The sequence below is a fragment of the Phocoena sinus genome, chromosome 19, assembly GCF_008692025.1.
Source record: "Phocoena sinus isolate mPhoSin1 chromosome 19, mPhoSin1.pri, whole genome shotgun sequence".
Taxonomy (NCBI): domain Eukaryota; kingdom Metazoa; phylum Chordata; class Mammalia; order Artiodactyla; family Phocoenidae; genus Phocoena; species Phocoena sinus.
In genome coordinates this window covers 16,019,652-16,037,942 of record NC_045781.1, presented here as the reverse complement: position 1 = coordinate 16,037,942, position 18,291 = coordinate 16,019,652, and the positions used below count along the sequence as shown (strand labels likewise).

Below are 18,291 nucleotides of genomic sequence, written 5' to 3'. Positions count from 1 at the left end.
CGCAGGTGAGGGGCTGGGGCCCCCTCCCTCCACTGCTCTCTGCTAAAGACCCCTAGAACCTTCCCCCTTCAAGGTCCTTTGCTGGGGGAGCAGATTAGAGAAAGCCCCCCTCCCCATCATTCACCACACAGGAGGCCAGGTGAGCCAGCTGGGGCAAGCGTAAGGCCCACAGATGGGACTGGGGTGTCTGTTAGACTGGTGGGTCTGGGTAGAACGGGGGTTCTGAGTAGAACAGAAGTATCTGGATCGGGAGGATCAGACTGGCTGGATGGGTGGATGACTAGGTGGGCTCAGGGTGTCCGCATATTGGGAATGTGTGGGTCCTGGAGACCTCTAGGGGAAGGGGCTGGCGGCTTCCCGGGGAAGCTGTAACATGGGGAGGTGGCGCGGAGACTTCAGGGACACGAGGGAGTCATTTTGCTCAGGCCTGAAGGGCCTGGCCACCGTCATGGAGAAACAGAACGACAGTAGGGGGTGGACGGCGGAAAGTCCTCACACCAGCACTGGGATCTCTGGGGCCAGGAAAGAGCAGAGAGGGGTGGGCGCAGCCTCCGTCTGCAGGCTGCCTTTCTCTCCAAGGCGTCACACCGACTGCAGTCAGTTCTGGAGCTGCCCTGGGGCCTCTTCCAATAACAGCCTGAACAGGGCAGGAGAGGGCAGATGCCCGGATGCCAGCTCCCAGCAGCCCACACCATGGGACAGTAGGGTGGAAATGTCGTGCAGGGGTTGGGGTACGGCTGAGACGACCCATCAGTGCCCCTTGTGCTGGGGATGCTGGGAGATGCCTGGGGAGGGGCTGTATGGGGGTGAATGGAGCCCTCACCGGCCAGGGAGGCTTGGAGGCTCCCATGGAAAGAGGCTTAAGCGCTGAGACTGAGTCCCGGGTGACAGTATAGAGCATTAAGCTGAATTCGCAGGGGTGACAGGGTTGCGACAGCAACGTGAGCTAATCATAGTGCCAACTTCACCAAGCTGTGAAGATTACATGTATGAACAAGCGCAAAGAGCTGAGAACAGTGCCTGGTGTGGGGTAAACATTCAATCAGCACCTGCTCTTATTACTAGTATTAGTGTGATCGTGGGGTGACAAAGCCTCACGTGTTCGCTTTAGACTACAGGTGGTCCTTCTGCAGACCTGTGCTGGGAGCCACTAGGCTGTCCTGCTCACATACACATTCCAACTCTCCCCGCACCACCCCAAATTTGGGGGGGGGGGCGGTCTTAAACGCCTTAGTAATGTTCCCCAAAGCTACAGGCCCTTTTCCTGCCTGAACGCTCAAAGAAATGAATGCTCAAATTAAAACTGTGAGTCTGGTATATGGGATGAACCGGGAAGCTAAGAAGGTTCCCAGGAAAGAAATTCAGGGAGGGGGTTACATAGAGGCCAGAGAGAGAGAGACACGGGACGGGACGTGCTCTCCAGCTGCGGACAAGGAGACAGAGCAGGCAATGTCAATGGGCTTTTTACCAGGCTTAGGGAGGGTATGTGTTTTGCCGTCTGTGAAATGGGGTGTATAACCAATGGCCTCCGGGATTCTTGGGGGATTACATGAGTGAAAACCCAGCAAGGTCATTTGGCGGTGCCCAGCACAGGGTGGATCTAAGTGTTAGCTCTTGCTATCAAGATTGGGACAATGTATGCTGTGGCAGTGGGGCAGGGGCGGGAGAGGGGACAGGGGGACGCACAGAGGGACTGATGCTGGACCAAGAAGGGGGTGGCGGAGTGTTCTTTGTGCCGCGCAGGCCTACCTGGGGAAAGAGGAGTTGTTTGCTGCCAAAGGAGCTTGGTAGGGGTAGAGGCAGGACCAAGGACTGGGTGGGATGGGGAGGGGTGGGGCAGAAGCAGGACGGTGGGATGCGAGGAGGGTGGGGCAGAAGATGAGGCTGGGGCTGCCCTCTCCCTCCCCCTCCCCCCTCCCCCATCCTCTCTGAGTTCTCTCCTCCCCACATCCTGCCCAGAGCAACAAGAGGAGCCAGCTCAGTCCCCAGTCCTGGCCCAGCCCAAGTTCTGCGAAGTCTGGGCAGGGCGGGCAGGCTCCGAGCTGTCTGTGGGGGACACTCCCAGGAACAAGGCCTCCTGCCACCTGGCTCCCAACACCCCATTTCCCAAAACACCCCAAGGCCCTGAGAGAGTCCTGAGTTAGGAACAGCCTCCGCAGAGCCAGGTCTGGTTTAAATCCCGCTTCCTGGCAAGGTGACCTTGAGCACCCACTTTCACCTCTGGAGCGTCAGTTTCCACATCTGTAAGATGGGGATAACAGCTGGCGGCACCTTCCTCATTTGGTTGCCAGGGCGATTCACTTAAAGCCTCAAGTCCAGGTCCAGTGAGTTATTATTGCTGCTCCCCCTGTAGGCCTTCGTTCTCACCCAGCCCCCACTGCACTTTCCGGCTCCTTCTTATCTCTCAGCCCAGCGGAGTTTCAAGGCCAGGCTTTCTGCCCTGGGGTGAGCTGTGTACCCTGGATAAGGAGCACAGTGGCAGGGGATTGGGAACCAGAGGCATCCCGGTGGCCCTGCTAAAGCTGGACCTCCCCCCTAGATCCCTCCAGGCCAGCTCTCCGACATGCAAGAGGTGGCCCTGAGCCTGCTTGTCCTCCTGGCAGGTGAGTGCCCGTTCCTGGACTGCCTCTCCCCTGACCCCCTCAGCTGGGTGGTGACCACGCTTGTGTGTGGCTCTCTCGTGCTTTCTGCCTCCCCTGTGGGGTGGTGAGTCTCAGGACAGCATCTCCTGGAAGGTGGGAAGTGCCACACTGGTGATTTCAAGGAACACATAAAGGAGGACCTCTTATAAGCAGAGGTTCACACAGCTCGTCATGCATGGTCTTGATGTCTCCTTGGTGATATCGAGAAGGCTCAGCTCTGGGCTACTGTGTCTTTAACACTTCTTAACACTTGATTACGAGAGGTAAGAGTTTCAAGGTTATGTGGCAAGTTACCAAAGCCCCTTGTGCCTCAGTTTCCCCATCTGGACAATAGTAGCACCTACTTATAGAGTCACTGTGAGGATTAAACGAGTTACTATTTGCAAAACACTTAGAAGAGTGCCTGGGACAGAGTAAGCACCATGTGTTTGTGCTTTAAATATAATTTAAAAATATGAACCTCCCTTTAACAAAGAAAGAACAGAGCTTAGGCCCAGAGCTAAGGCAGCCCACTGCTTCTAGCCAGAATTCAAACCTAGTCCTTTGCTTTCATTGTACCTGTTTTTTTTTTTTTTTTTTTTTTTTTTTTTTTTTTTGCGGTACGCGGGCCTCTCACTGTTGTGGCCTCTCCCGTTGCGGAGCACAGGCTCCGGAGGCGCAGGCTAGGCGGCCATGGCTCACGGGCTCAGCCGCTCTGCGGCATGTGGGATCTTCCCGGACCGGGGCACGAACCCGTGTCCCCTGCATTGGCAGGCGGACTCTCAACCACTGCGCCACAGGGAAGCCCTCATTGTATCTGTTTTTATCAGTTACATTGGGCAAGACTGCAATTCCATTCAGGGTAGTGATGTAAAGTTGCATTTTTAAATAAAGCATATTAAGTTTATAATTAGTAAGTCACTTTAAGGGGAGTGGTGAGGGATGGGTGGGATGTGGACGTGGCAGAACCAGGAGGTGAGGGCTGAGAACGCCTGGCAGCTGAAGCCACCTGTCATCTTGACAAGACCATCGCTCGTTTCTGCAGGGGGTGTGGATTAGCCAGGTGTCTGGAAACATCAGGCCAAAGGCTGGCTAGGTGGCCCAAAGCCACCCAGGTGAAAACCTGTTGCAGGTGTGGGGCTGAGTCGGGGGAAACCCTCATTTCCGAGGTGGAATGTGCAGAGGAGCTAGTTTGGGGTTGGACCCCTGTGCCCGTGGGAGGTAGGGAACTGTCCATCAGGGGACCCTACGCTGAGGCCTGGAGCTCCAACGGCCCTGGCCCCAGCTTTGCCGAGGCCAGCACCCCCATCTCTCTCCTACCCCGCTTCTCCCCGCCAGGCCTGCCTGCCTTGGATGCCAACGACCCGGAAGGTGAGTCAGACTGACTCTTCCACCAGTCCCGCCCCCAAAGTCTCCCCCAGGACCCCTGCATCCCCACTCTTATCCTGGATTCATGTCCTATTTTTCTTTCCTTGCAGATAAAAACAGTCCTTTCTACTACGGTGAGCGCCTGTGCCCCTCCCTTTGCAGCCCCACTCACCCCTCAGACCGATTTCATGCCAACGGTCCCACACAGGGTTGAGTGAGGGTCTGATGGGGGTGACCCAGGGGCGAGGATTGGGGCATTGAACAGTAAACACAGGGGATTAAGGCAACAAGGCATGCCAGCCTGGTCCTTAGAACCACCCCCACGTTTTCTTCCACGTCGCCCTATGCTCCCTCCCTCCCCTCCTCAGGCCTCTGCTCAAATGTGCCCCTTCAGCCGGGTCTCCCCTGGCCACTCTCCCTAAAAGAGCTGTCTTCTGACTCTCCGTCCCCTGGCCCTGCTTATATGTCTTCAGACCGCTTCTCTCTACCTAACTCCACGTTAGATCTCTGTCGCTTGCTGTGTAGAGATTGGAAAGTGAGTGCGGGGGCTGGAGGGCTGTCTGTTCTCTCCACTGCTGTATCCCACATCAGGGGTGCCTAATGCATATCGTCAAGCGGTTGGGGGCTTGGATGAGGAGGGCACGGGCTGGCACCGAGGGCCCCCTCTGGGTTTCTCCTAGACTGGTTCAGGCTCCGTGTCGGCGGGCTCGTCTTCGCAGCGGTCCTGTGCGCCATTGGCATTATCGTCCTCATGAGTGAGTGGAGCAGCTGGCGGGGGAGCGGGCAGTGCAGGGCGGTGGGTGTCCTCCCCTGACATTCCCCTCTCTCCTAACAGGTGGGAAATGCAAATGCAAGTTCAGCCGGAAGCCCCGGTAAGATGGGTTCCAGGCAGTGTGCCTGCCTCATACTGGACAGACACCTTTCAGGGGGAAAGAGCTAAATTTTGCAAAAAAAAAAAAAAAAAGAAAAGGCCGGGTTTCTGGGTCTTGCCCTGGAGAATTCCTGTTACTGAGATCTTCCAGGTTTATTCTTCAGAGCCATGAATCCTCAGAGGGCCTCCAATCATGAAATGCTTTGGTCCCTGGGATGGTACAACTTTGTGGGAAAATAGCTAGGAAGATATGTCGGGGCAAGCTGAGAATCCTCTACCCTTGAGGGAGAGGATGAACGGGGGTGAACAGAGATCTCATCACTTTTCTTTCCCTAGTCACTATCCAGGGGATGCCCCACCTCTCATCACTTCAGGTAAGACAGGGACAGAATGGAGCTGACTGGGACATAGGGTATGAGGTGTGTGTGTTTGTGTGTGTGTGTGTGTGTGCGCGTGTGCGTGTGTGCACCCTGGGGAGAAATAACCTGATCCACTCTCACAGGCTGACCCTGTCACCTCTCCCAGGCTCTGCCCATAACTGTTGAGGATGGATCAGCGGAAAGAGCACCGAGGGCCACTCTTTCCCCGAGTCCTGGCTCTGCACAGGATCCGAAACTCCAGGATGGAATTCTCAGACCACCTGGCCAGGGCTCCATCTCACCTCTCAGTGGAGGGGGTCTTTGTTCAATTTTCACTCTTAAATGATCTTGCCTCATGCCCAAGCAGCCTCGAAACTCCCTATGTGCGCGTTGGGGTTTTGGGGGGCCGGGAGAAGGGGATGTGCATGGGGGCCAGCATGGAAGCTGGCAGCTGAATCTCTCCACTGGGACAAGCCCACAGGCCTGCTTCCTCATGACCTGGTGGACGGCATAGGGCCTGACCTCTGCCTCCGTGGCCATGGGAGCCACATCTGCCATTTAAAATGCTCTAGTAGCCACATGGGGGACGTTCTGAGAGTGAAAGGGAGCTCTAGCCAGACGGAATGCTGGGACCCTCAGGTGGACAGTGGGACCTTCCCAGGAAAACTAGGATGTGGGATCATCCTTTCACAACAGGAGTAGCCAGCTAGCTTATGACTACAATAGTGACCCTCTGACTCACCTCAGACCCCATTTTATTATGAAAGACCCTTCCTAACACTCAAATGTTCCTGTAAGACCTTTAAATTATTCCCCATGATACTCCTAATAATATATAATGGCCACACGGTGTGAGAACTCCAACAAGCCCTAAACTCCCTCGAGACGGTCTCCAATAGCCAATAAGACTTCCAAAATGTCCCCAAGAGCCATAAAAATGCCTAAAATCCTTCAAAACACCCCGCAGTATCTCCTACAATACATAAGACACAAGACCAACAATAAACCCATGACCTGTCCCCTAATAATGCCCTCATATCCCTTGGACATCCCACTAGGCCCCCCATAATCATGACACACACTCCTTAGAAACCTCGCGAAAGCTCAACAAGGGCAGCCAAAATGTACCCTGGGACACCCCCCCACCCCCGCCCCATAATACCGTTCCTGGGACACGAATCCTCCTCCCTCACCCCACCCCCATGCCACAGCAGACACCCTCTCCCAATGACCCCACAACAACCGGTGAGACGGGTGCACAGCGCGTTTATTGAGCTCGTACACTTTCAGTCCTCCCCCCTTTCACCGACACAGGACGGGTACCTCGGACTCCCGGCGACGATTCTCAATTTCCCGCCTATTCCCTGCGCACGCGCAACAGGGAAGACACGCTGGGCTTCCGCCTCGGCAGCAGGCATGCGCACAAGCAGCAGAGGAAGTTAGCAAGCCCGGCAGGGAAAACCGCCCAGCTACTGATGACGTCATGGAGGCGGGCACTAAAAGCGATTGGCTGGATTGAGTTTAGAAGGAAAAGGAAAGCTATCCTTTCCGTGGTACTTTTACAGGGAATAAGGAGGGTTGAGAGTGGGTTGAGCGGGGCGCTTCCAGACCTCATGGAGCTCTGCACATTACCCCCCGCCCCCCATGATTTCTGTACTGTCTCCGTGTGGCGGTGCCCCAGCCTGAGCCCCCAGGTCATCCTTGGAGGGGGAGGGGTCATCTACCCCCAGCCAAGATGTTGCTTAAGACTGGACGAGCAGCTCTTGCCTTGAACTTGGCCTGTGGTCAGTATCTCACAGGACCAGCAGTCACCTCTGAGTAGGACCAAGAGTCTAGGCAATGGGGCATCCAGAGGCCCAGGACTCCCCATGCCAGCCCTCTGCCAGCCATGTCCAGGGGCCCTTCCAGTCTCAGGCACTGAGGTCTAACTCGTGATGCTGGTAGATCTGTGTGGGGCCCTTGAAGCAAGCAGCGAAGAGGAAGCGCCTGCCGGCCATGGTGATATGGGCAAAGGCCCGGGGGGCCACCAAGGCTGGGGGCCCCAGCTCCTGCAGTGGCTCCAGGAGCCCCCTGTCAGGCTCAAGGCGGAAGACCTGGCTGAAGGCGAAGTCGCTGCCCAGGATAGCCAGCTGGTCCCTGGCGATGAGCAGTGGCTGGAAGACGTGGGCACCGCGAGAGGGAAGCTGCTGCAGCAGGCGAAACATGGAACCATCCCAGCGCATGACCTGCGGAGGGTGGCCGCTCATTAGGGCTGGGGTCCAAGAGGGCCAGGCCTGCCCGTCAGTGGTCCTCTAGGCTTTGGAGGACTTGGAACAGCTTGGGAACAGAGGCCTGTAGGTCCCCAAACTCCCACAGCTTTCTTATCTTCATAAATGTCACCACCCAGCTGCTCAGGCCACCGACTTGGAGTCATTCTGAGCCCTTCTCTCTCCCTCACACCCCACATAGAATCAGTCAGCCCTGGAATCTGTCAGTTTCACCTACCATGGTATTTATGTCTCTCATTTATTCTGGCTGTACTCCAGCCCAGCCACAGTCACCTCCCTCCTGGACCATCACACAGCCTCCTTCCTGGTCTTCCTGATCTCCCTGCTCCTGTCCCTGTGCCCACAGTCTGCTCCCCATGCAGACACCCTGTGAACACCTGCGTCAGATCAGTGCCTTTTAGGCCCAGAGCCCTCCCCCTGGCTGTACCTCACTCCAGAGAGAGAGTGCTGGAGGGGGTGGGCCGTCAGCCCCGGGGCTTCAGGGTGCGGTGGTTGTGATTAAATGTAGGCGCTGGGGTGTGTCGGAGTTTGGCGGTAGAATCTCGGGGCCAGTGTCAGTGTTGGGCGATGGGGAGTGGCTTAGGGCAGCCAGCCTCGAGGGGTCACAGTCTTGGAGTCAGTGTTGGGGTGGGGTCAGAGCTCAAAGATCAGCACATTAGGAAGCTCAGCCCGTGAGGCGGGTCAGAGTTCAGAGGCCAGTGCGCAAGGTGCGGTCAGCGCTGAAAGGCCAGCCCTGAGTGGGAGTCTGCTGATGCAGGTCAGGCCCGGCCTGTGCCTGCCCCACGGGACTGGGCTCAGCCTCACCATGGAGTCCCCGATGTAGCGTGTCAGGTACAGGAACACATCTCCGCTGGCCTGGAAGTGGCGTGTGGCATAGACGTCCTCGGCCTCGGGGATGTCCGTGCGCCTCTCGAAGCGGCCCCCAAACCAGTGGAAGAGCACGGGCCGCTGCGAGGCGGAGGCTAGCAGCAGGTGGGGCCGGCCGTCCAGCTCGAGGGCCTCGGCGTCCGTGTCCCGGTGCCAGGCGTGCAGGCTCTGGCGTGGGTAGAAGCCGGGCCCGTCGCGGCACAGCAGCGTGGTGCTGCCTGCCTTGGACGCGTCGGCCACCACGAAGCAGGGCTGCCCGTCCAGCCACAGGAGCTCGGCATCATTGGGCCGCAGCAGCCGCCGTGGAGCCAGGGCCTGCAGCGGGGCCAGGCGCAGGTCGGGGCCGGGCCGGGCCCACAGCTGCGAGCCTCCCCACAGGCGGGCGGCCAGCACGAAGAGGCGCGGGCCCAGCACCAGCGGCTTGCAGGACACCACCGAGGGCGCTGTGGGGAGGCGGGGAGCAGGGCGCCTGTCAGACGAGCTGGGCAGGCTACCTGGGAGGCGGGAGGATGGGAGTGGGCTTACCAGACAGCTCTTCCTCCTGCCGGAAGCGCTGCAGGCTGTAGTCCCAGGTCAGGATCAGGCAGCGGCCGGCAAAGGGCTGTGCCAGGACGACGTGGGGCTCCCCTTGGTAGGAGAAAGCCTCTACGCCCAGCGCTGACTCGCCGACCGTCTGGAACCAGGACAGCTCTGGGAGGGGGTGCAGCGGGGAGGGGAGAGAGTCAGGCAGGCCAGGGGCACCCCACGGGTCCTCATCACTGGGTCCCGCTTTGCACACCTCTGAGGTGAGGACCACGACGGTGTTGACCTCGTAGGGACTTACAGTGGGATCTTTTTACCTATGGACGTATTAACTCACAACAACATGGCGGTACTCTGTTTTCTAAGCTGCGTGGCATCAGCAAATAGTTGCTTAGAAGTAGCCATTTATTCATTCATTTAATTTCACAAGATCCCTATGGGTTATGTTCTGTTATTATATCCACTTTATAGATGAGGAAACTGAGGCTAAGAGGCACAGGCAGCCAGCTGTCCCGCCAAATCCATCCCTCCCATCTTCCATGAGATAGGATAGCAGCTGGGCAGAAAGCTGCCCAGCCAGAGGCCACATTAGCCCAGCACTCCCCCTACGCTGCCCCCCAGCCTCTGAGGTCCGCTGTGGCCATGACCAGACCAAGTTCCCAATGGAACAAAAGCAGAGTGATGGCTGTAGTGCTTGCCTTGCTTGTAGGAAGATGGCTCATCCTGGACTTGGCCCTTTCCCCTTCTCCTTGTGAACTGGCATATGGACGGGGCCACAGCTCGGTTTCAGCCGTGGAAAGCAGGATAACACCCAGGGCCTGCCCCACCCACCTGGACTGCTCACCTCAGACCCTTCTGTTTTCTTTAATTCTTGGTATTTACAGCCTCTTTGTTACAGCACCTTAGCATTTTTGGTAACGGTGCACCCAGATTGCCCAGTGTGGTGGCGGTGGAGCCGGGTGGTGGACTCCAGTTTACAATACTTCACTCTACATGCCAGGCCCTACTTCTAGGGACCAGGGTTGAAGCAATGAACCAAACCACTAAGCATACCCATCCAAAGGGGATCTTTTAAAAATGGCCTTCAAATCATGTCACTCCCTGCTCGCAGCCCTCCATGGCTTCCCACAGCCCTCTGGATGAAGTCCACCTTGTTCTCTATGGCTTTCGAAGTCCTGCAGGGTGAGGCCCCTGCACCTTCCACCTCATCTGTGTCCTTCCCTCCTCACTCCCGTAAACCAGACGTGCCTCCCTTTGATCCTCATTCAGGACAAGCTCTGTGCTGCCTTGGGGGTCCCTGCGCACGCGGGCTCCTTCCTCTGTACTCCACTTAGCTACATCCACATCTAGTGCTACCTCTTCAGAGAAGCCTTCTCCGATGCCCCAGGTAAGGCAGGACCACCGCCTAAACTCTCTCATCACCCCCTGTGTTTATCACGATGTGTACCATACACTTATTGGTGCAATGTTTTATTGAATGTCTGTCTCCCCACCCCCAGGACTGTGACCCCATGAGGCCGAGGCCAAGGCCCAGGGTTATCTTGGTCACCACAGTGTGCCCATCGCGTCTCACAGGGATGGGCACCGAGTGGACCTCAGTGACTGTGTGTTGAATAATGGAATGAAGAGTCACTAAGTTAAACTCCCTTGTTCTGTGAATCCCAAAGACCAGAAACATGTCTTACGCTTTGATGATGATGATGTTAGTAATGGTCTTCAGGTTTGAACTCAAATGTCCACTCCCTCCTGACCCTCCAGCTGTGCCTGGCCCCCGCTCTGGCTCTGGGCTCCCGTAGCTCCATGGTTTCCCTCCATCCCGGCCCTGACCCCTCTGTGCTTCCCCCCATCCCAGGCCTGATCATTCTGGGCCATCCCTCTCTGCTTGCCTCTGGCTGTGGGCTCTGTGAGGGCAAGACCCAGGACTGGCTTCATCACTGCTGTGCTCTCTGCTTTGCCCAGTACCCATAAAGGTACCAAAATATATTTGTGGAAAAGCAAAATGATCATAGGAAGTACTTTTTAAATGGTCGATTTTATATCGATAACAACAACGACGAGAATGAACATTTATGGGGGCCTCCCCTCCCAGGCCCTGCGCCAAGTACATCACTGAAGTCTCACAGCAGCCCTATGTCACTGTTTATTACCCCTATTTACAGACAGGAAAACTGAGGTTCGGGGAGGTGGTGCTGCTTGCTCAGGAGACTCACAGCCAGGAAATGGCAGAGCAGGGAAGGAGGTGAGCCCCTCAGCCCTGGCAGCCGTTCCCCAATCTCCCACCTTCTTCCGGGAACACCTGCTGTCCCTCCCACCCCACCGGGAAAGCCCCCACCTATGGCTCTGCACTTGAACGTCTTGGGGTCGAGGTGGTGGAGCTGCATGTGGGCCAGGGCGGCGGGGCCGGCACAGGCCCCGGTCCCCACGCTGGCGTTCACGGTGGGTATCCACTGCAGCAGCCAGAGGACACGGCAGTCACACTGGAACGGGTTCCCGCGGAGGTCCCTGGGGCAAGAGGCCGGGGAGGGGCTGCGACCCGGATTCCACTCCCTGCGGGCCACGCTCCCCACCCCTCCCCAGGCAAGGTTTCAGGATAGGGCCCCCGAGTGGTGTGGAAAATATGTAGGAACCATCGCAGTCATACTCATTTGTGCCAACCAAGAGTGGGCACAGATGTCCCCTTCCCCCACCCAAACATTCCCAAATCCTCCCACCCTCCCAGCCCCCTTGAGCCTCACACGTGAGTCAGGGTCTCCAGGCCTCGGAACAGGAATCTGGGGAGGGTCTCGAGATGGTTATTGGCCAGGCTTCTGGTGGAGGGAGAGAAGGAGAAACCATCAGCAGCTCCCAGGATACGCTGTGTGCCTGGGTGATGGGTGCGGGGTGCCTGTCAGGGAGGGCTGGGGCGATGGAGGCACGCACAGGCGTGTGAGTGAGTGGAGTCCTCTGAGAGCGTTCTTAGAGATGGAGCCAATCTCATTGTCTTCGATAAAGCTGTGGAGGGAAGATGGGGTCAGGGGGCGGCCCTTGGTTCCCTGCTGTGGCCCTACAGTGCTTGGGGAACTCACCCCGTGGAAGCCATAGGCCACGGGAATGTGCCGAATTCTCCCCCAACAGCTTGCATAATCCCAGGGAAAACCTCCCAGGAACCTCTCCTCAGCAAGGTCCCAGCCTACAGTTTCAGGACCCAAGAACCCGACCCTATGGTCATTGCCAGCCTCGCCGTGAACACTGCCACCACCATCACCACCACTGCTGCCCTGATCACCAACACCAACACTGGCACCAATGTCACCACCCATACCTCCACCATCATCCATTATGCCCAGGGCCTCTACCAGCGTCATCAACCCCAGTACCAATAACTGCCATCATCACCAACAATATACCATGTCACCACTGTCACCGATACCATCACCACCGGTTCCCATCAATACCAACAACACCAACACCATCATTACCAAACCCACACCGGCAACACTGATAAGCGTCACCAAGAGCACAGCCTTTGTGATCGATACCAAAACCAAAGCCACCGTTATCGCAAGCTTCAGCACTGGTACCAGCACTGCCAACACCAGAAACATCACCTTTACCCCCAGCGCTCACATCATCACCCGTCAGCGCCACTACTGCCGCAGTTCCCATACGTACGAACGTCTCCGCCATCCCCACCAAACCCCATACCAACAGCATTGCCATTACACCAACACCGACATCCTACCCCAAACCATCACCAATACCAATACGATAATTACCAATGCCCAGAATACTGCTAACTGTCACTAACACCAACCCTTCAAACTTCATCATCCATACCACCGATAGCGCCATCACCGTTGGGTCCACCGTTTTTATCAAAATCATCCCCACTCCACCATCCTCAATAATGCCACCACTTCCCTGTGAGCAGCTGCATAGCACCAGGGGTAATGCTGGCATAGTCACACTCTCATCACCACCATTACCGTCAGTCCCACCATCACCAGCTAACTCAGAATAGTGTCCTCTTAATTTGAAACACTTCTTTATCTCTGGCCTCTCTGTAACCTCCCTGGGCTCCCAAAAGTCAGGTAGGACCAGAAACAGTCATAGGTCATCCAGGCCTTTTGTGAATCTTGAAACAGAGAGGGCAGCTGAGCAGAAGCCCCAACCCCACTCAAGAGGCCAGGACCCTTGCCCCCTCCAGACGGTCCCTTGTGCAGACACTTCCTCCCCAGGGCAACAAGCCCCTATCTCCCCCACTCTAGCAGACACAGAGGGGCTCCGCCTTCCTCTCCCAGGCCCCCATTCCTGCCCCCATCTTCTGGCCTCACTCACAGGTACTGCAGGTGGGACAGGCCCGCAAACGCATCGTCCTCGATCACGGAGAAGGAGTTGGATGTGAAGAGGCTGGCAAGGAAGTTAGAAAGACATTTTTCCAGGGTGGCTGCTCCCTACCTGACACGTTAACCTTGCCCCCTCCCAACCCCAGCCCACGTGGGCACGGTCACACACACATACGCATGCCAAGTGAGTATGTGTGTGACACGGATGCTTTCATGGACACGCACATACGTGTACGTGTGCACACTCCCCCATGCGCATGTGCGTGGACACCCCCTCCCTCAGGTGGCCGTCGCTAAGCCGGGCCCCACTCACAGCAGGTGCAGTGACGGTACCCTCAGGAAGCTGCCGGCCTTCAGCTGGGTGACTCCAGTCCTAACGAGTGAGCTGGGGATGTGGGCAATGGTGGGCGAGGAGAAGACTGCTCCAGTGTGCCAGTCCCATCCCAGAGCTGTCTCCTGTGTCCGGCGGTGGGGCGGAGGGGACCCTGGCATGCCACCTGACCCTGGGTGTGTGTATTTCCCCTACATCCCAGGGGAGACAGGCATTTGCCCTCCTCGCTTGGCCAGGATCCTGGCAGCGCTCAGCCCACCCCACGGCTCTCCTTCTTCCCAGGCCCCGATGCTGACCCTGCCCTTTGGAATTTCCCTCCGGCTCCTTTCCAAATCCCAGCAGCCCCCTTTCAGGACTCCCGACATCCTTTGCTGCCCCCCTCCCAAGATCCTGATGGGTCCCTGTTTCCTTGGGGAGCCAGCACCCTGCCCCCCAGCCCCTGGGGTCCCAGGACTCCCATCCGCAGCCTCAGGCCTCCAGAGGGCCGGACACTCACAGCGACAGCAGGGTCGGGGAGAAGCTCTCGGGCAGGTCCGGGGAGCCCTCACACAGGGCACTGTCTTTAGTACAGGAGCAACTCAGAGGACACTTTCCCTTTGGGGGTCTCCAGGCCCCCCCCACGCCCACCCCAGCCAGCAGCAGCAGCAGGATCCCTGCCCCTCCCATGCCCCCTGACCTCCACCGAGGCACCGGCTTCTCTCTGCCCACCCAGCTTGGCCCAGGTCGCGGCCACTACATCTCCCATGCCAGGTGGCCCTCCATGCCGCCTGCTGGCACGCTCTGCCCTGGCTTCTCTCTCCTCTTTCTTGGTCTCCCCTCAGTCTGCTTTGCTTCCTGTATCTCTTTGGTGTCTAATTTTCTGTTTATTTCTCTTTCCCTGTCTTTCTGTCTCTCTCCCTTTTTATACTTCTGACTCCGTGAGTTAGTCTGCTTCCCACTCTCTATCTCTGTCTCTCTATTTCTATCTGAATTGTCTCTCTGTCTCTGTTTCTCTTTTTCTCTGTCTGCCTCCTTCTGTCTGTTGGCCTCTCTTTCTGTGTGTGTCTGAGTGTGTGTGTGTGTGTGTGTGTGTGTGTGTGTGTGTGTGTGTCTCCCTCTGTCTGGTGTCTTTATTTCTGTCTCCCTACCCCCCCTTTCCAGCTCCTTGGAAGTTTCTTCCCCTCCTCCCACGTCCCTTCTCCCAGGAGGTTTGGGAAAGGGACTTGCTGGGCACCGGGTGCTCCAGGCAAAGCAGGGCAAGAAGGAGGAGGGCGTCAGAGGCCATAGGAAGAGCAGCCCTTGGGAAGGGGCCAGAGGGCCCCATGGGAGGGGAGGGGCCGCAGAGCGTTGGAGCTGCCCTGGCCCCTCCCGGCCAGCCCCCTCCCCAGATTCCCCACTCCACCCCACTCACGGAGTGTGAGGAGGCTGTCACCTGGGTGGGGACCGGATGGCTCTGCAGGCGGGAGGGGGGTGGGAGGAGAGACCACCAAGGGCTGGAGCCTCGGTGGCCACTCCCAGCCAGCCCCCTCCCCTGGCTCCAGTAGGGCTGGGTGGGCACTGGCACCCAGGCTTGGAGGGACCAGCTCAAGTCCAGCTGCTCCCTCTGGTGGCGACACTCAGCAGGGCAGCCGCCCTGCCCCAAACCCACAACCTCTTTTGCCCGAAATTAACTCCTTGAGTACCCACCACTCACTTAGGGGTAGGGAGCCAACCCAAGGGAAAAAGGGTGATAATGATGCCATCCCCTTCCTTCAGCACTGACTCTGTACCACGCCGCGTCCTACAAGTTCATCTATTAGCTCGTGCTGACCTCACTACAGCCCTCCGAGGCTAATGTATCGTACGGCTATTTTACAAATGGAAATACTGAAGCGAGGGGTCAGGTCATTTGAGATCTAGGTTATCGAGCTGGGGCAGAGCCAGGACTCAAGCCCAGGCAGCTGGCTGCACAGTCTCCCAGTATGATTTTGCATTCCTCCTTTGGAGATCAGAACCCATGGATACTGGCTGTTTTCGTTTGGACTAAGCTTTTAGCAGTTTGGATAGATTCTGTTCATTAAATAAGAAAAATAAATAAATGACATTACCCAGTCTGAAGTAGTAGTAATAATACTCACTGAGCCCTTACTATGCATCAGTCTTGACATGAATTTACTCAGTGCTCACAACAACCCCTTGAGGTGGGTAGTATTATTAACCCCCACTTTACAGATGGGAAAACTAAGGCGTGAGGAGAACACACAGCCTCTCTTGGCACTGCTGCACACAGCCAGAACACTTGGAGGACAAGGGACCTAACAGCACCAGCTAGGGGTCACCGGTCACGAAGCAGGGCACGGGGTGGGCCTGGCACGCGGGCTAGTCGGGGCTTTGGAGGGCACCGGGCAAAGCTGCGGGCAGATGAGGCCCAGGCCGCGTTGGGTCAGCTTCGGGTCGGCACACTCAGGACTGTTCCACTAACACCTTTTACAGAAAAGTAGAAATGTGTGTCTTACTGGTAAAGCATAAATTATTAAACTTGAATATTTTTTTTAAAAGTATTAAAAGTGACCACCCCTGACACCAGGCGGGGTCACTCAGATCAGGGTCATCCCTGATCCTCAGTTTGCCCATCTGTCAGATGGGGCAGTCATGTCACCCACTTCTCAGATGTGTAGAGAATTCCTCCTCTATCCGAGAGGATAGAGGGTGTTCCGAGAAGGGTGGGCACCCCACAGCTTGGGGTGGATTCTGGACCCAAGGGCTTGTCCTGCACCTGGACATCTCTGTGATTTGAGCAAGGCCCTTCAGGTCTCTGTTACCTCAGCCATAAAGCAGGGATGATAAACTTCTTTACAGGGTTTTTGAGAAAGATAGATAAAGAGCTCTGGGCCAGGGACACCGAGGGGAGACAGATGGGCCTAAATCCATACTCACAGAGTGTTCAGCCCAGCAGGTCCTCCCTCCTGTTTATGATGAGAAGAATGACAAGGATGATGATGGTGACAGCTTACTTTTGTGTGTGCGTGTGTGATCTCTTAGTGTGCCGGGCTTTGTTCTCAGTATTTTCCATGCATCATTTCAGAGAATCATCCTGACCTCCCTCTGAGTTGAATAGTATTATCATTTCCATTCTACAGAAGGAGAAACTGAGCCACAGAGAGGTTAAGTCATTGGCCCATCACCCAGCCCGAAAATGGCTGGGCCTCTCCACTCTGGAGCAGCTGGCCCTGTGAGGGGAGGGACCCCAGCACTGGCTAGAGCTAGCCAGGTGCCCCCCTCCCTGCTGGCCCCCCTTGCTCCTCTGTCATCCCTCCCCAGGGCTACATAAATATTAGGGTTATCATTAACCAGGGACTGCTGGTGACTGGGGTATAGGGCCACAAGGGGCAGAGGCTCATGAGGGAGACTTTTGAAGCTGCCGGGGTCCTCTGAGACCACGTGCACACGCGCACGCGCGCGCGCGCGCGCGCGCGTGTGTGTGTGTGTGTGTGTGTGTGTGTGTGTCAGGGCCACCTGTGCCTGGGTGTGAGCCGTCTACCTGCTCCTGATCTGTGTCCTGCAGAGTGTGGTATCTGGGCCCAGGTCTCTTTCAGGTGGGGGCAGTTTCTGTCCTTAACCACCAGAGGGACCTTGGGAGAATTATCTCCACTTTGCTAAACCTTGGTTTGCGGATATCTAAAATGGAGTTTATAATAAGACAACATCAGGGTGACTTCCCTGGTGGTGCAGTGCTTAAGACTCTGAGCTCCCAATGCAGGGGGCCCAGATTCGACCCTTGGTCAGGGAACTAGATCCCACATGCGTGCCGCAACTAAGAGTTTGTATGCCACAACTAAGGAGCCCACGTGCCACAACTAAGGAGCTCTTGAGCTGCAACTAAGACCCAGCGCAACCAAATAAATAGTAATTAATAAGTAAATACATATTTTTAAAAACGACAACGTCAGGTTCAGAGACCTCTGAGCCTGGCCCAGGGTGATACATGTTACCTTAGTGATTTCTCCATTTTGTAGGATGGGAAACCAAGGCACAGAGAGGTCTCTTGGGCTGCTCGAGCTCTCACAACTAGGAATGGCAGAGCCCAGAGCTGATCCCCCTTTTCTCTGTCACCAGCGCCTGGTAACCTGGTCTGCCCATGAGGGTGCCAGGTGTGTTGTCCTCCAGGGGGTTTTAGGGGTCACATGAGTTCAGGGACGGGGAGGTTCTGGGCTAAACACATCAGCGCACATTTGGTGGTGTCTCCAAGTGTGTGAACACAGAGCGTAGGCCTGTATGTCTGCGACTGTATGACCAGCTGTGTGCCTGTTTGCCGGTGCATGAGGATGTGTGTGTGTGTGTCTGTCTGTCTGTTTTTATGGTTATGAAACCACAGCGTGGTTGGTTGTATGCCTGTGTCCTTGACAGTGTTTCTGCTTCTCCATGAGCCCACATAAATGTGTGTGTGTGTCTGTGTACAAATGTACACAGTTTGTGTGCCTTCACATGCCTGAGATCGTGTAGGAGTGCTGGCTGTGGCGGTGCCTTTGAATGTATTTGTGTTTAGTGTGTTTCTGTACAGACATTTGTCAGTATTGTCCTTGCAAGAGTGTGTATCTCTGTGGACCATTTGTAAGAGTGCACAGTTGTGTGGTTGTGTCTTTGTGCCTCTATACGGGCATCCATCTCAATGAACACATGTGTGTTTTGTGTGTATACAAATGTGTTTGTCTTGGTGTTTTGTGACTGGTTACGAAGTGCTGGTGAGTGTCTTTGGGTTTCTCTATGCGTGTGTCATTCTGAATTTGTATGTATGTACATGC

General features: G+C 56.2%; 2 protein-coding genes across 4 annotated transcripts; one reads left to right on the top strand and one right to left on the bottom strand.

Moving 5' to 3' along the window:
* Positions 1 to 2,391: 2,391 nt before the first annotated feature.
* Positions 2,392 to 5,582, top strand: FXYD3 (FXYD domain containing ion transport regulator 3). 3 transcript variants are annotated; one of them, XM_032614688.1, is made up of 7 exons: positions 2,438 to 2,603; positions 3,960 to 3,992; positions 4,100 to 4,123; positions 4,670 to 4,744; positions 4,825 to 4,861; positions 5,197 to 5,234; positions 5,386 to 5,582. In XM_032614688.1, exons 1-7 carry the CDS (start codon positions 2,564 to 2,566, stop codon positions 5,403 to 5,405), a joined length of 267 nt encoding a protein of 88 aa, XP_032470579.1. In that variant the 5' UTR covers positions 2,438 to 2,563; the 3' UTR covers positions 5,406 to 5,582. The 3 variants fall into 3 exon arrangements, with proteins under 3 accessions (XP_032470577.1, XP_032470579.1, XP_032470578.1); XM_032614686.1 differs by lacking the exon at positions 4,670 to 4,744 and having other exon boundaries at positions 2,392 to 2,603; XM_032614687.1 differs by lacking the exons at positions 2,438 to 2,603; positions 4,670 to 4,744 and adding an exon at positions 2,610 to 2,905.
* Positions 5,583 to 6,470: 888 nt separating this feature from the next.
* LGI4 (leucine rich repeat LGI family member 4) lies at positions 6,471 to 14,605 on the bottom strand. Its single transcript, XM_032614573.1, has 9 exons — positions 14,028 to 14,605; positions 13,514 to 13,585; positions 13,193 to 13,264; positions 11,795 to 11,866; positions 11,611 to 11,682; positions 11,208 to 11,377; positions 8,879 to 9,043; positions 8,291 to 8,796; positions 6,471 to 7,444 (listed from the first exon to the last, which is right to left on the bottom strand). Exons 1-9 carry the CDS (start codon positions 14,195 to 14,197, stop codon positions 7,130 to 7,132), a joined length of 1,614 nt encoding a protein of 537 aa, XP_032470464.1. The 5' UTR covers positions 14,198 to 14,605; the 3' UTR covers positions 6,471 to 7,129.
* Between the last annotated feature and the right edge of the window lie 3,686 nt (positions 14,606 to 18,291).